The sequence below is a fragment of the Toxotes jaculatrix genome, chromosome 3 (genome assembly GCF_017976425.1).
Source record: "Toxotes jaculatrix isolate fToxJac2 chromosome 3, fToxJac2.pri, whole genome shotgun sequence".
Taxonomy (NCBI): domain Eukaryota; kingdom Metazoa; phylum Chordata; class Actinopteri; family Toxotidae; genus Toxotes; species Toxotes jaculatrix.
In genome coordinates, this window is record NC_054396.1 from 2,234,660 (window position 1) to 2,251,374 (window position 16,715).

Here is a 16,715-nt window from a genome sequence, read left to right on the forward strand (position 1 = left end):
AGGTACCGATCCTCTGTTGGGTGTCAAATTATCTCCCGAATCCAGCCACTCTCTATAGCTCGCCTTGTTGTATGCCACCAGTACACGCACATCATAATGGGACTGAATTTTCGCACCCCTCCTCAAAGTAGTGACCGCCCCGTGGTACGTAGTTGACGCGAAAAAAATAATGGACGCTGTGATTTACCAATGACTTACATGTATACCTGGTATGTAACAAGACGGACACATTGCTGTCGAATCATTGGCCAGAGGCGGGATTTCGCAGCTAGGGCCGCCCAAGGAGAGAGCCCCTGCACGGTCGCCAGGGAAACCCCGTGGCGTGGTTGTGTGTCAGTTTCACTGGAACCCGCGGTCGATGCCGGTGAGGAGGGGGATGGGCGCCTCTGCGAATGTAAGGACCCAAGACAGAATCAGAGCCCTGTATGACATAGAGCAGCATATACCCCATTATAAATAGCGACTGTAAATATACAAAACACAAAAATAAATGGATTTATCCACCGGGGATCTATCATAGACACTCAATGGATGCACTGCACCTGAACAGGACAGGGAATTTAACTTTCCGCCTATGCGTGGGAGACACCAAGAAGTTTGTTTCCTACCCCTGGAGAGGGAGCTACTTTTGAGGGCAAAGGATACAGGAGACTCCGAGGCCGACATACAGGCCTACTGGTCTGGTTGGATTTGATGTTGGGATACTCTAATGACTTCCTACTGTACATGAATTTGCCTCGTTTGTACAAGTTTGGAATGCCTCTTTAGGTGAGTACCTAGAATCTTTGATAATTATTAATGTTACACTCGATAATTTGAGGCTGCAACAGAAATATAACAAACACAAACTAACCATGTTTTCAGTCAACCAAACCTAGCTATGAAGCTAACCAACTTAGCTAGCTAACTACTTAGCGTCCACTCAAGTTTATTAGAACAAGTTGTTTGCCCCCACAATCTTTCCACTTTCAAGTGGCTTGCTTGCCTGGCTAAAGGATCCCCATATTGATGGTCTGCCTTGCAGGGTTGCTGTTGGCTGTGTCTGGACTGATCTTCCATGGTTTTTGGTCAGCTCCTCGTGTTGTTTTCGATAGCTAGCTTGTTAGTCTGAGAATCCACCACATTCCTAGTTTTATAATAGCCAACGTTATAGCATTATTTCAAGCAACCATGCTCCCACTGCTCTTAACACTATTCTCCAAGTTTTCAAGAGGTTTGACTCGTGTAACGTTTAGTCTGTAAGGGGTGCCTTCAGTTTTATTTTCCTCACTTTTCATACCAGGGATAAACCAGTCACACTCGGCCATCGTGATAACGTTACATTATTAATCAGAGGAACTATGTTTTGCCCCAAGCCAACTAAGCTACAAATCGGTGTCGTTTTGAAGCATTAATAAATAAATCTTGGTTTGTTGAGCAAGTTTCGATAATGTGCTTCCGCAGAGGCTTAACATACCCTAACGTGACATAGCCAAAACAAAATCAGCCGCACATTATAGGGGACTTTATTTGTGTATGTTGCATAGTTATTATTAGGTTAAACTGAAAGTATTATAGCCCTGGACCTCTTCTGTCGTTCTCAGAAGTTTATAATCAGACCGCGTAGATTAATAGCCAAACTTGTCTTGTTAGAACCAAAAACAATTTGTTGCATTTGATAGCAGTATTTTAAGTGTTGCTTTGAGTCCAGGAAACTGTCAGATTGTTTGAAAGATTAACCATTAATACGGTTTGCAGTTTGATCATTATTGGCGACTCATGTTAAGCAACCAGCTGCTGTGTTGGTTATCGTTAGCAGACAAGCCATAGGCAACAAATGCTAAACTAGCCTTTTAGCTAACTTTTTGGATGTTTTCCAGCTGATTGTGTCCTTATTTCGAAGGAGTACTTCATAGCACACACACTGTGAACCTTTCGCTGTATCTACACCTGAAAACTTACTTCCAAATCGATCCAATTATTGCTGTTGATTTGTGAACAAATACGTTTGGTGTTATAAAAAATATGTCTGCATCATGGTGGTGTTTGGCTACATCATGTTAATGCATTTGTCTTTGGCAACGTTCCTAACTTCGCTCTGTCGTGTGAATCAAACTGAAAGGTCGATTGTGTTTTCTCGGTTTGTGCTTGTTAATTTTTTTTTTTTTTCTGCATGTGGGATCCAGCAATCAGAAAACCAGATCTGTTGGGTAGTGACTTGCTGTTCTTCACCTCCCCCACCTACCAACCCCCAGCCTCGGTGGCGGTTAAGAGAAATGGGTGGTATTTTGAAGGGGAGCTCTTGTTTCCTTTTTTAGCCTCAATTTTTTATTTCAGCTTGTGAGCAAGTGCGAGGGGCATTGTTGATCCGGAATGTAACAATCACAAGTTTGGACCAAGTTAGAGACAACGTAGCTGTTATGTTTTTAAACACAATTGCGCTGTTTGATAATTCAGATCTTGATTTTGAGAAAACGCTGCGTTTTCACACCCTTTAGGCTGACTTCATGCATCAAAATCTGGCCCCAAGATTAGGCTACGACTTGTGATTTTCTTAGTACTGGTTGATCATAAGTTTTAGGCAAAATGAAACACAACAGGAGAACTATGAGTTTGCGACAGCTGACGCGTGATACTGGCAAAGAGCCGAGTGGTTAAATAGCGCCTCGTCATCTTATGATATTTTATTGTGAGGTTTTAAATTGATCTGGACCTCGCGTTTTCCGAGCACAATGGCTGCCCTAACTGTCGCCCGAGTAGCTGTGTTCCACTCAGCTGCACCACCAACACTGGGATTGTGCGGCGCCCGGCATCCGGAGCAGTGGACACAGCAAGCACAGAGAAAGGAGAGTTATTTTGTTCTGTCGGACTTGGTTAGGTCACTTCATGTGCTACCGGTTGTGTGGCTACCTCCCGGCAGTTGTATTCGTGTCTGGAAAAACTGCGAAGTAGTATTCAGCCATCTACTTCTTTCTGTTCATTTAAAAAGCTTGTATTAAAAAGATGAGGCTGAATTCTTTAATATCAACAGAGAATAAAATCTGGTGTCAGGGTTATTATCAGCTATGTAAGTGTCTCTTGGTTGCTTAAGTACTATGCTCACTGGTGTATTCCAACCAAGCCTGATTAGAATCCACTTACTAAATCTATTTGAGTTCAGTAAATGTATGTGCAGCTTTAAGTAACAGCTTGTCTTTTTTTCTTAGCCGTAGTCGACCTTGCTTTAAGAGTACAAAGATTACAGGCGTTCAGCGTCAAGTATTTGGATTGATCTTGAAGCCTGTTGGAAGCCAGCTTGCAGTGTGTTGAACCTTGTTTTCAGTCGTTGTGACTGACATTCTTTGAATATGTTTCACATCTTTTAATAGACTGTATGGGCTCCAGCTTGCAAACCTGGCTACTCAGAACCATTGGAAACACGAGCCCCTCCAGCACTCCCCTTGACCTGACCCTTCTTGTTATCTTGAACAAACACAGTGATCACTAACGGAGAAAAACACATGTACACACAATGGCCTACCTTCTTAACTCAGCCTGCATCCAGGGAAAGCTAAGAATGTACTGTTTGGCTGTTGCTGCTGCTGCTGTTGTGAACTGACCTGCCATGTTGGTTTTGTAGGCCTCTCAAGTAGCTTCAGATTATGTTTTAGAGTGAGAGACATGTGTAAGTGGTGTTGAGTTTAAACAGTTGGTGAGAGAGGACTGTCTTTGAGAGTAGCATTGTACTTGTGTGAGTGTGGGGGTCTGTCTGCAAGATGTGGACCTTTCCTTCCCATTATGGGCCTCTGAAACTTTGGAGATCTGAGGAATGTGCAGACATGCAAGGTTAACCTGGCCCAGTTTTCTGTTTACTAAGGAAATAGTCTGTCTCTCTCATTCACATTCACATGGTGCTTACAAACCAAAAAAATTGTTGTGTGTGATGCCCATGGAAACAGGATTCAAATGGGTGAGCGCTGTGTTCTCATGAGTCTGAATCACACTCCGTACAGAATTTAAACCCTGGTTTGTGTGTCTGCTTGTACAAGAGGGAGTGAAGTTGGATGTTGGCTCATTTCCAAAAGAAGAAGACAGGATTCTGTTTCAGTGCCGACGCTTGGAGAAGAGAGGGAGGAGGGGGTGAGGGAGCAGGGGGTGTTGCTGTGAGGAATAGGAATAGGAGGGATAAAACCATGTCCTTTTAGCTTTTCATTTGTATGCTGATGACACTCTGTCATTACACGGAGGGCAGGTGTAGCTATTGATATGTTAATAAGGTTTCATGCGTGTTGTGCCAAGCCAATGTTGTGGATCTACACCTGTATGGAGGCAGAAAGATTAAATTCACATAAGTGAGAAGGAGTCATGAAAATTTTGTTTGGGAATTGTAGTCAAACCGCACTGCGTTTTATTATAATGCAGAAAATGGTGCATGACAAATATTAACATGTTTAGTAACACCTATGCAAATTTATGTCTTCATTTTCCCAGCATATGAAAAGTAACGATGTTGATTTGTTTTTTCTGAATGTGTATCATGTAGATTGTTGTCTTGGTTTCTTCTGTTGAGAGGCTGCCTTTCTTTTTAATTTCAGATGTAGCACCGGTCTGTCTACCTTCCCCTCACTGTAGCTTCTCAGCTGCAGCTGCTGTGTGTTGTGTGCCTTCTGTCTTGCACAATGGGGTTAAAAACAAGCCGCTCTGACGCCTGCTTCATCGGTGTATTCCTATTGGTGCAGGAGCTCTGGAGTTGCTCCAATGGGGTGCAGCATTTTCTTGGCACTGGGGGAGCGGTGTTGCAGAGGGCTGTGCTGGGTAATTCTGTTTTGTGCCGAGAAGCAATGCTTCTTGGGAGAATAATGGAGGAGGAGGGGGGAGGAGGCTGGGGAAAAAAACAAGGCCAAAAGGGAGTGAGGCAGGCAATCTACGTAATCATCTCTCTCCCTCTCTCGGCTCTCTCTCTCCTGTTCTTGTTTTATTGCCCCCTTATGTTTTGTCCTTCATTTCCTTTTCTTTCTTTCGCTGTCATGCTGCCTGTCCTGCTTTCTTGTGATACTTGGCCGAGTGTATAGTAGAACAAAAGCTCACTAATATTCAGAGTTTGTGTCTCTGCACCTTTTGAACTGCAGGTAGCCATTTTAGGCTTTATCATGGGAACTCTCCTCGTTCTTCCTTGTCCTGTCTCTCTCGCTTTCTCTCTTTCTTTCTTTCTCTTTCTTTCATGTAACTAAGCTGAGAAATTAAGGAAACCAAATAATGGTCAATTTAAAATACCTAAATTCTTTGTGGGAGGTGAAACCAAGATTGCAAAAACTGCAAGCACTTTTCCAAGTATATTTGCTCTGGGGGTGTTGTCAGGTTGAGAGAGAGAGAGAGCAAATAAGAAGCAGGACAGAGAAGAGAAACGACCAAGGGAGCTTTTGCACCAAAGTCAAGCCACTCGACACCAACCAACCAACAGCTGCCCTGTTTTGTAATGCACAGCAGCAGTGCTAAAAACAAAAGGGGAAATGAATGGCTGGTGCCAGGTTTTTCCTGTTCATAAGCACCTTGCTCTGTCACCTTGAGCAAATGGTTCCTGTCGGGAAGAGTGGGGTGGGAGTTTTGTTTTCTTTTTTTGTTAACGGGCTTTTTATCCACAGCCGTTATCTTGTGCTTTTAAAACAGGTTTGGTCTTAAAATAGAGCACTGCCTCTGAACCTTTTGAACCCAGATCTGTTCCTACCTAAGGACTGGCAGTTGTTTATTCCAACCCTTCCACCATCCCCCACCACCCCACCCCCGGCCTCACACAGACACACACATACACACACCTTTCCCATAATTTTGGTTGCTTTTCCTCAAGACATTTTAGACTTGTCACATTCATTTCATTAACTTCAAAGAGTCCGTGGGGACAGTTAAAGCCGCGCAGCAGGTCAAAATGGCCCCCAAGGTGCAGTGTTTTTTAATTTCTTTTTATTTTAGTGACACCTTGCATTGGTTAGTCGCATATATGTGTTGTGCTGCAAATGTTGTTGTGAGGTGGAGCCAGGGCAAGCCCTCGCGTTGCTCTGGATGAGACTGTCGGCCAAAAGAGGAAATGGAAATGTCATGTAAATGTGTTTGTCATGCAGTGAGATCACGTGGTGAGAGACAGAGGGTGTCTCTGGTTTACATTACGCCAGAGCATGAGCTTATCTAAGAACAAGATGGCTTTTTTGGGCTTCATGCCTCTGCTAGACTACTACTTGGAAATCATCCCTCCCCACATTTGGTAATAGACTTGGCTTACAGGGAAGACTGCCATTGTGAGGACAAAGTGTCCTTCTCTCTAAAGCTCTTTAAATATAACATGTTAATCAAAATCAGCTGTACAGCAGTGGAGATTTGTGGTTAGCTTTTAACTACAGTGCCTCTGTTTAATTTCATTTTAACATTGCTACTGCTTTGGTTAGGTATTTATGAAGTGTTAATTCTCTTCATAGAAGCAGCCTCCTTTAAGTTAGATTTCAGGGGTAAAAAAAGGAAGCAGAAGCAGGTCAGAAAGAGGTGGTCAAGCCCAAACAGGCAGCAGCATTTTGCTTAGACCTTTCTTTTTCCTCCTCTAGGTTACTGAGTCTCAATCGGACAGTGGCTGGCTTGTTTGCCCTGAAACAGATGATTGATTTTGTGTCATGCTGCCCCTGCTGTCAACTGCTCTCTCCCCCACTCCTCTTATAGCACTCACTTGGCCTTTGTTCTCTCATTGTGTGTCTCTCATCCCCGGTCTGGTCCGGGTCCATTCAGGCAGCTGGACATTGTTGTGTTAATGGCGGGCCTTGCTGCGCTCCCAGAACGCTCAGCCACTCAGCATGACAACAGCCACATCGCGGTTAGAATTGAAGGTTTATTCGCTGATGATATAACTTAGCCACAGGCCCTTTGAAATATCGTATACATTAATTACTGCGGTGCCAGATGTTTGCATCATTTCCTCACGTCGTTTGTTTACCCCCACATCTTCAGCCTGTTTAGACTAAGCTTTGTTGTTTATATTTGTGTGCCGTTGCCTGAACAGTTGGCCGGTGCCAGAGTCTGATCACAGTTTGCTCCAGGAGTGTTTTCAGCTGGCTGTGCAGCAGCCATATCTGTTTCAGGCAGCTCTAGTGCTTTGTTACTGTGGCTGAGAAATGGTTCATCTCAAGCACCTGAATGTTATTTTATGCAACTGTTTTATTGAGCATGGTTGAGAGAGTTTTGGGAGGACAGGAACACAGTTTGGATTGGCTAGTGATGGAAGCGTTGTCGTAACAGCACTGAGGTTTTTTTTTTCCTGTGTGGATGCTTTCACTCCTTTTTTTTTTTTTTTTTTGGCCTGTTATGTTTTTTTCTCTCCTTAATCGTGCTGAAACTGTTACGTCACCATAACAAGCAAAGCCATTGTGAATCATATCATAAAATACAAATGATCGACATAGATATTCAAATACCGGTTTTAAAGGCTGCCTTTTTGACAAACTATCATACTACTCTTGTTCCAGCTGTACGTTTTCCATTTGTGACATATGAAGCAGGCGAGTATGGAGTGCCAATGTTTAGTATAATCCACATCAAGAGTCCCTGACATCATGTCTTTTTTTTGTGTGTGTGTGTGTGTGTCTGTCTGTCTGTTTATCTCTGTGATATTGTAAATGTGTTTGGGTGAGTGTGAAATAAGATCTACAATGAGCTTTGCTTTCTCCCTGGCCACATATCCCATTTGTCTTAAAGCCAGGCCCTATTGATTTGCCTCTTCTTCATCTTCAGTTTCCTCCTGCGGTAGCTCAGAGAGTGCTGCCCGACCTGCGTAGTGCTGGGGAACGGCAGATATATTCATATCCTGCCTTGTGCAGCAAGCATGTGTGCGGGGGCAGACTGAGGGGGCTGGTGTAATCTCACTGGACTGGATGTGTTGAGGAGGTTTGGCGAGGCACAGGTGGACACTGTGTGAGCAGGGACATGCTGTTCAAACCCAAGTTGTGTATTTATGTCCTCCTAGCCATCTCCTCGAAGCTTTATGAGGAAAAGGCATCTTGAACAGGTCAATTTACCATGTTGGGCATTGACTGACACCCTTCATCCAACCAGTCAGATACTTTTTGTATTCACTTGCAATGGCTGATTAAAACCTACACAAACAATTGTTTTTTTTCTTTCTAAAAATAGCATAGCTTGTATTTTTTTCTGTGTGTGATACACAGCATCAAATTATCTTACTTATATTAGTGAACCACCCCCCCCCCCCCCCCCCCCCCCCCCCCCAAAAAAAAAAAAATCATACTGGCAAATACACAGAGGAAGGCAGTGAAAGAAATAAACTGAAACTAACAGAGTTACTTGCTAAGGGAGGGTGTGAAATGTTTACAATGTTATCTGAAGTTGAAACCATTAACTTATGAGTTCATACTCAGGGTAATGAGGTCACATGCTCCTTATTTCCCACAGTGTTTCTTCTGGTTGGTAGGTGCTGTTTATATGCTGTATTGTTGTTCAGTGCATTGTGCAAGGCCGCATTTCAGAGATCAGGATATGAAGTGAATTCAGTTTATTGTAGCAGTTGATATCTGACATATTTAGGGAAAAGGTGGGAAAAAGGTTGGAAAAGGTATTTGAACCCCTCTGTGAATGACTTCAACAAGAGTGAGCTCCAGGAGTTAGCAAGCAGCATTAACTTCATTCAAACGTTGTAACAAAGTCATCTCAGAAAGTTTAGATATTCTCTGGTCCATACACAAACTGTCTATAAATTGAAACGATTTCTTATCTTGTTTGCCTAAGATTAAACCTAAGTTTACCAAAGAGCAGTTTGACTTTCCTTAGAGCTACTGAGAAAACGTTCTGTGGACTGATGAAATGAAGGTTTGGGAAGAACAAAGACACTGTACACTAACATGAAAACATCATTGCTGATGAAGCACGGTGGAGGGAGCATCTCGATTTTCTGCTTTGCTGCCTCTGGGCCTGGACAGCTCGCCATCATTGAAGGGAAAATGATTTCCCAAGTTTATCAGGATATTTTACAGGATAATGTCAGGGTGGCTACCTGCCAGCTGAAGCTCAGCAGAAGTTGGGTGATGCAGCAGGACAGTGATCCTCGTGACATGGAAATCTACTATAGAATGACTTCATTCAAAGAAAATCCATCTTCTGGATTAGCCCAGTTAGAGTCCAGACCTTAACCAAAGAGAAATGCTGTGGAAGGACCTTAAGAGCCATTCATAACCAGACATAGTAAGAATATGACTGAGCTGAAGCAGTTTTCTAAGTAAGAATGGTCCTGAATTCCTCCTGGATGTTGTTCAGGTGTGATCTGCTGCTACTGGAACTGCTAGTTTTTTTTTATGATGAACATTTTATTTTATTATTTTTAAACAGTGGAACAAAACATGGCATAATAGGATTATTATAGGATAATAGGATTGTTATTACTGGAAGTGCTAGTTTGAGGTTATTGCTGCCAGAAGAGGTTTGCCCAGTTTGTGAATCCAATTGGTCAATTTTTTTGTGTTATTAGCTCAAATGTTTGTGTAACTGACTTAGATGAAGGACAGACAAGGTTTTATGACCACAAGGTCCTGTGCCAGCAAAATACTGGACCCCCTTAGATGGAAGATCAGCTCATGACATTACATCAGGAAAACATTACATTACAGCTGAACATGCCAACCATAACCAGCGGTAAGTGGTAGCTGTATGTGTCAGCTTGTCCTGAGGTTTTTTTTCTGCTCAGGACTGGTGAAAAATGAGTAATGCAGCTTTAATGGAGTATTTAAAGGAATAGCACCATGCTAACAGTTCCCCCCACCCTCTAGTCTATACTCAGCCAAGCTAACTGGTTGCTGGCTGTAGCTTTAGAATTAACAGAGAGAGATGAGTGGTTTTGATCTTCTCATCTAACTCTTGGCAAGAAAGCAGATAAGCATTTCTCTCCAAAGTGCTGAATTATTCCCTTAAGTAAAATTTGGGTCGGATAGTGTGTACACTCAAGTTAAAGTGTATGTTAATGTCTAGATGCCCCGTAGGGTCACTTAGCTAATAATGGAAACTACTGTATGACAAGCAACCACATGATTTTTTTCTGTCATTATTTCCTTACTTTAAAGTTTCCCACATCAACGTAACTGCACTGAGTTTAAGGTGAGTGTGAGTGGATACATTCTCCCATTTAATTGTTCTTGCATATGTGGCAATTCAGCTCAGTTGCTAGTGAAAACGAAAAAGCAGTTCATGCATGTGTGCAGCATCTTAAATGTATTGACCCCAACTTGGACTTTTCCAAGTTATATCTATGGTTCCACAACTTTGAATCGGATTGAGGTGTGGACTCCTCACCCACTCCAGGGCAGTGACATTATGGTTTGCTTTTAAATCATTCCTGTCTAACTGTGGCTGTGTGTGTGGAGTTGTTGTCTTTCTGGAAAATAAATCAATAATAAATCAAAATAAGTTCAGTTATTTTGCACAATGAGGCAGGTTTTTCCTCACCATTTAAATTTACACACAGTTGCTCTTCTCAGGTTGTTTCAAAGTAATCACAGTGACATTGTAGTTGTGATTTTGTGTTTATTACCTATTCTATTTATTACGCCTGGTTGACAATATAAAAAATAGTGCAGTAATATCTGACTAATGACCGAACTGGATCGGATACTTAACAGCCCCAGATCTCCAACGTCCCTGTTGAGTTGTTTTTTTTTGGGGTTTTTTTTATGTAAAAACAAAACAGACTTTGCTTTTACTTTGCGATCTAAGTTACAGTGTTTCTTTCTTGGTATCCCTATCCTCACGATCCCAGAGCTTTAATAGTACAAGAGCAAAGAGTTTCATTCTGTAGTTTGGCTAGCTTCTCACAGGCGCCATTTCAACCAACAGCTCTTACCTCTTAACACTTCTTAAGCCTACAAACTGTTTGTTTTTTGAGTAATGTGAACATATGGTACTCTAAAGAGTGTAGTGAAATTGAAATTTCATCATTCTGTGCCATCAAGGACAGTGTCGCGTAAGTAATTTTCACATCTGTTATCAGGAGCTAAAGTCAAACATAGTATTGTGGGATGTATACCATAGTAGTGTACATATTCTGCACTTCTTGCTTGATTATGTGAATTTTTGAGGTCACTATACAGCGGATAGTTTTTATACTTATAACTTGGACATTTAGATGAAATTTTGCAAAGTTATAAAGTTATTTACTTTCCAAAAGGTGTCCAAGGGCAGTTGGTAACATAGGGAGTGATTCTGACACAGCCCAGATGGCATGCATGTCTTTTCAACAGCCGCTTTCTCTTTGCCACTAAGCTGCTGTGGTGAAGGAATCTGGCAGTAGTTGTTTTTGCATTTTAGTTTTGTTGTTAAGTTTCCTTAATATGTAGAGATGTGTTTTCATGTTGATCCACTGTGATTTAGTGTTTTAAAATCAATGTGAGATTGAGTTTATGGTCTGGGCTATACTTCCTATAGACACTCTAGCTGCTTATGCATGACGTGTCTATTTTTGTTCCTTACAAAACCTTGCCGTGCTGAGCTCTGTACAGACGAGGTGTGGCTTTTCGAGTGTTCGTGTTTTTTGAACTGCTGTGTATATGCTCTCATGGTTGGAGTTGTTTGTTCCTCCCTATATGAAATGTGATTGCTACACCACCCCAGAGACATACTTATTAGAGGAGAATGAACTAGCTAATTTAAGGACAGTATAAAACATATTCACCTGTGCTGAACAATGTCAGAACACTACATGTTTTCAAGAAAAGAAGAGAAGGGAGAGAGAGAGTTATGTGAGAGATGATAAGAGAAAGAGGGTCTCTCTTGCTGTTCATTTTGTGTGCATGTCCCTCCCCCTTGGACTTGTCCCCAAAATGGCCTCTGTTCTGGTGGAAGTGAAAAGACTTTGTTGAGCCTGCTGGTAATTTGAGCCGGTATTCATGGCCAGAGGAACGAACAAGGAAGGGCGGGAGGTGGTGGGGGAGGAGGAGGTAAAGAAAGGCTTTCCTTCTTTGTATGGAATTTACCTCCCCAGTTCACCGTCTGGTTCTGTTGGAAGAGGCCCAAATAGTGACTCCCTTTGTGTGTTAGGTAGGAGCGAGGTGGCTATTTTTGTTAGGCAGCGATCATCCACAGGGAAAATAAACAGCTAGTCGTTTTTGAAAAGGGTCTGGGTGAGGCACCGTGGGACCCACTCTATGTCATCATGCCTAAATATGTTACAAACTCAACTCAATTCTTTCCTGTAACCCAAATCTACCCTCAAATATCTGCCTGTGTTGTGTCCTCATCTGTATGTTTTTGTTGTTACTGAAGCCATTTGAGTTGTAGCAGTATGTTCTGCCTTTGTAACCAAAAGCTAACTGACATTTCTTGTCGCTACCTACCAGTGTGTATCCAGCTGAATGGGGCTGACATTCTCTGTTTGACAGTGAGCACGGTTGAACTGACCTTGACATTATTGGAAGTCCCCAGCCTTGCTGTGGTTGCCTTGGTGCTGGAGAGGGAGGGCAGCAGTTGCAGTAACTAGGGGACCACAACAGAAATGTCATGCATTCTGTTGCCGTTAATTTAGATGGCTCTCGAAGAGTAAACTAGCCTACGTGTGAATATTTGCGTCCTATTTCGTTGTGTAAGAGAAGCTGTACTTTTATGGGCTTGTGATGAATCTAATCAGACTGGTGTCTGTGAAATAGCGTATTTGCATGTGTTTGCCCGGAGGATGACCTTGCTGAAAGCCAGATCCTCTCCGCGGTGTGTGAACAGAGCACAGGAGGGCCCGTTCCTCTTTCTGCAGCCGTGGTTGCTGCCTCTCGCTCTGCATCTGCCTGGGTGGCTGAGTGAAGACAGAGCAGAGGAGTGTGGGTCAGTGTTTCAGCAGAATATGGTCACATGACAAGAGGCTGGGCTTCATGTTGGATGACTCACCCCTCCAGGCGTCTGGGAGGAAAGCGCCTCCTGCTGGTTCTATTTATTAGTGCACCCTAATGGTAGGCTGAGTGTAGCAGAGCTGTAAAGCCTCTGGTTGTTTTTCTGCTCTTTGAATAGCCTCCCCTCCCTCCCCTCCATTCTGGAAGCCTCTGTATGGATGAGAGACAGGCCTATTGCACCGTGTCCATATTGAATTATCACTTTAGATGCGGGCAGATGAAAGCTCTCTGTTGCTTCCCACATAAGAGTCTTCCTTGTCAACATGAGTCAGCAAATCTGGTTCTTCATCTGGCGTGTAAAGACGGTTTCCCTGTGCAGTGTGGGGTTTATGTGGTCTTGACAATCCTCTGTCAATAACAACAACCTCTGCTGAAGGATATGTATGATTATATGGGTTTATATGTGACAGGGTGCCTTCGTTTTTGAACAGGTCCTCATTTTTCTGTTTCAGTAGAGAGTTTCTGACTAATGACTGACTGATGGGTAATTGTGATTCAAAATAATGCAGAAAATGAACTTAATTAAGTAAGAGGCACTGAATTGGATCATCAGTCTTAACCTTTTGGAAGCTGTTGAAACAGATTACCTTCTGTTTCATCTTCCAAGTGTCCCAGTCCCCCAGAGTGGCCCTCTATTGTTCAATTGGCTTGGTGAAAATGTTGCTGTGTTCCTCGTTGATTTGCACAGCAGTTAAGTAACTGTCATAAGGAAAGCAGGGTTGGACTGGGTTACCAGTGCAACAGACAGACAGGTATTCAGCTTTTAGCTGTCATTTTGATGCATCAGGACACAGCAAGCACAGGCGTAATTGGTAACAGAGATATCTGCTGAAGTTAGCATGCTAACCAGCTAGCCCTGTCCTGTCCCGCCTCGTAATACCACTGTGTTCCTCAAGAGGTGATAGCAGGTCAAGGTAGTGTCCAGTCTACCCTCCGTCCATCATGAGAGGATGAAGAAGTAGTAAGTGAGAGTAGGCTATAAACCTGTGTTGCAGTCGTCCTCTCTGTCAGACATTCCTCCACTCTTTCCTCAGACTCAGCTGTCGATGCTGCTGTTTTAGCTGCTCTCTCTCTCTATTCATGCTAACATTAGCTCAGCGCGAGGTTGAGGTTCGAAACTTGATTGTGAGTTAGGCAAGTAAAAATCTTCTGTTTTTTGTGATGGTTCACTGGCCCACTGATGCAGTGGTCAACCAGGATTTGTCCTGATATTCTTGATTGCTCGATTGACTATGGGGAAGGGGAAGGGGAGGGGGAGGGGGGAGGACGGAGGAGGGGGAAGGAGGGGCAAAACAGAATGTTTCCTCGTTTCTTATGAAAGGGTAAACACCCCAACTTACAGTATCAATTCAGCAGTTGACCGTTTCTGACAGATTTTCCCTTTAAATTTAAATTTAAAATCTTAAAATTTAAAAATTTTCCCTCTGTGAAATACTTTCAGGGGAGGTCAAGACCTCTCCTCATGTGAAACCCATTTTTTGATTTGGTTGCATATGCTTTGTCATGGTGCATGCAATGGCTGTTTTTGTTTTCATTTTTTTGTGTTAAATTTTTAATAATTGAATCAACTAGTCACTAAATTCAGTAGTTTAATGTGTGTGGCGACATATTACACAGAATATCAGCTGTCAATCCAAAATGTATCAGTCGCACAATTAAAGTGTCGGCCGGTGAGGTGCAGGGTTTTTTCCATCATATCACATGACATGCTGAGTCATGTAGCAGGCTGTTTGTGTGTGTTCAGGCTGTGTATGTGTGTTGAGCTGACTGTCACTCTGCTTGTTGCCCTTTCTCCTCAGGTCCCCCATGACCGTGAGCCGTGGGCTACGGCTCGGTGGCACCCCACCTCTGGAGTGGTCTGTTGCTGTAGTTGGGACCCTTTGATTCCTCTCCTCACCTCTCCTTCTCCCCCCCATCCCATCCTGTCCCTCCCCTCCCCCTCCCCTTCCTCCCCCCTCTTCCCCCCCTTCCATGCGCCGCTGTGCTGGACGTCATGAGCATAGTAATCGCGCTGGGAGTCACCACACCTGAAACGTCTTACTCAGATATGGCTGCTGGATCAGAGTAAGTACTTGCTACCAGCTTGGTGGGACTCAGATAGTTGTGTTCTCAAGTGCTGTTTAACCTGACCGGCTACCGGAATAGCTGCTTTAATGCAGAACGCTGATCAAATAAAAGACTGGAAAAGAAAACAAGGGTGACTATTGAAGTTAGAAACAGAAATGTCCCATGAACTTTTTGGCTTAGTGAGCGTCGTGCTCCATTACAGTTTTCAACTGTAATGGAGATTTGTAATGAACTTTTCAGACATGTTCTCTCGCGTTTTCAGCCGCCGCACATAACTTGGTCAAATTAGGGGTTTATGATCGTCAGACCACTAATGTGACTGAGTGCCTCCACATATAAGAGTTCATGCATCAAATAATCATAATCCAAAATGATGGAAATAAGTGTTGCATATTTTCCTTTCCAGTTCCATTTCAGAGTTGTTGTCAGTAACCTCCAGTAAACTGAAAAATAGCTTAAGTTACACCATAACTGACTTCAGAAGTTATTCCCTTTAGAAAATGTAAAAGAATTATTGTCGTGATAATAGGTTTCTTCCCATCACTGCATTGTTAATACAGTAGTGTAACTCTTTTGCCCATATCAACAGAAATATGTTCATGTAACCCTGCTGAGCTCTCCCCACTGTCCACATTTCTCTACAACTGTAGCAGACTGTGCTGTGATGAATATGTTGCACTTTTCTGTGTTTTCTGCAAAGTCTGATGGAGAGACCTGAAGAGATGGGAGACTAAACTTTACCAGACAGAAATAAAGGAAATACAGTATGTGGCTACACATGAATTTAAAACATCTTACAGTAATGTAACCCTGACCGCTGTACAGGGCTGGACAGTAAAAAAAAAAAAAAAAAAACCATTACTAGCTTTTGTCTTCCCATCTAAGTCACTTAGAAAATTCAGAGATGTTAAAGTGGCCCGGTGCTGCTCTCTCAACATGGAGCTCACGTTTATTTTCATTTGGCTCACCAGAGAATTTGCAAAGCTGTTGTAACTTGATTTCAAACTATCACTACCTGTTATGTGATAGTTTGAGTAGTCAGACTGGGTGCTATGTGTAACTGGCCTCTGCAGCTCTGTATTGTGCCAAACTAAATGAAACAGCAATTTTTGTTTTACAATACTTGTAAAGGTTTCAGTTATCTTGTAATCATCTCCACATTTTTGTCCAGAGGGAAAACCTGCCCTCAGGAACCTAATTATTATCCCTGTAATAGTTTTTTCTTCTTCTTCTTTTTAAATTTTGACCACTGTTTATTCTGTATCATTCAGCCCTCTCTCAGTGTAAGGTAGACTTTTGAGTTGTGTCTGAGGTAATGTCTACAGACAGCTTAAGTAAGAACACTTGCCACTTCTCTGTAGGTGACCCTGCTTATGAGACTGAAGTTATGTGGAGTCCACCCCTGTTCACGGCCCCCTTTAGTTTCCTCCACACCTCAGCCGGGGACGACTGATTCTAACACAGGGATAAACACACTGCCTCTGCTGAGCTGCACAGAATTCTGGGCTTAAAATTCAACATTTTGTCAGTTTGATTCTTTTGACATTTAAGTTTGCTCCAGCTTTGGAGGACCAGGGGGGGGGGGTGCAAGGTTATTCACTGTCTAGCCAGACCTCAGCTAAAGGGCAAAAGGAGTTGCATAACATAATGGCGGCCCACATTCCATTTCCTAAATTGCAGCTCTCCCAGGCTGGAGAGCAATTTCAGCATCTTGGTGCCATCTAGTGACTGATTGATGTCTTTTAGTAAAACACCGTAACAGTTCTGGAGACCTGTAAA

General features: G+C 42.9%; 1 protein-coding gene across 6 annotated transcripts in view; it reads left to right on the forward strand.

The window, feature by feature from the left end:
• The first annotated feature begins 359 nt into the window (after positions 1-359).
• The window catches only part of setd5 (SET domain containing 5), a 29,936-nt gene continuing 13,580 nt past the window's right edge, over positions 360-16,715 (forward strand). For all 6 annotated transcript variants that reach the window (XM_041033509.1, XM_041033513.1, XM_041033510.1 and 3 more), the window contains exons 1-2: positions 360-768; positions 14,669-14,933. In XM_041033509.1, coding sequence (XP_040889443.1) covers positions 14,863-14,933 — 71 coding nt within the window. In that variant the 5' untranslated portion in view covers positions 360-768; positions 14,669-14,862. The remainder of the gene's footprint in view (positions 769-14,668; positions 14,934-16,715) is intronic.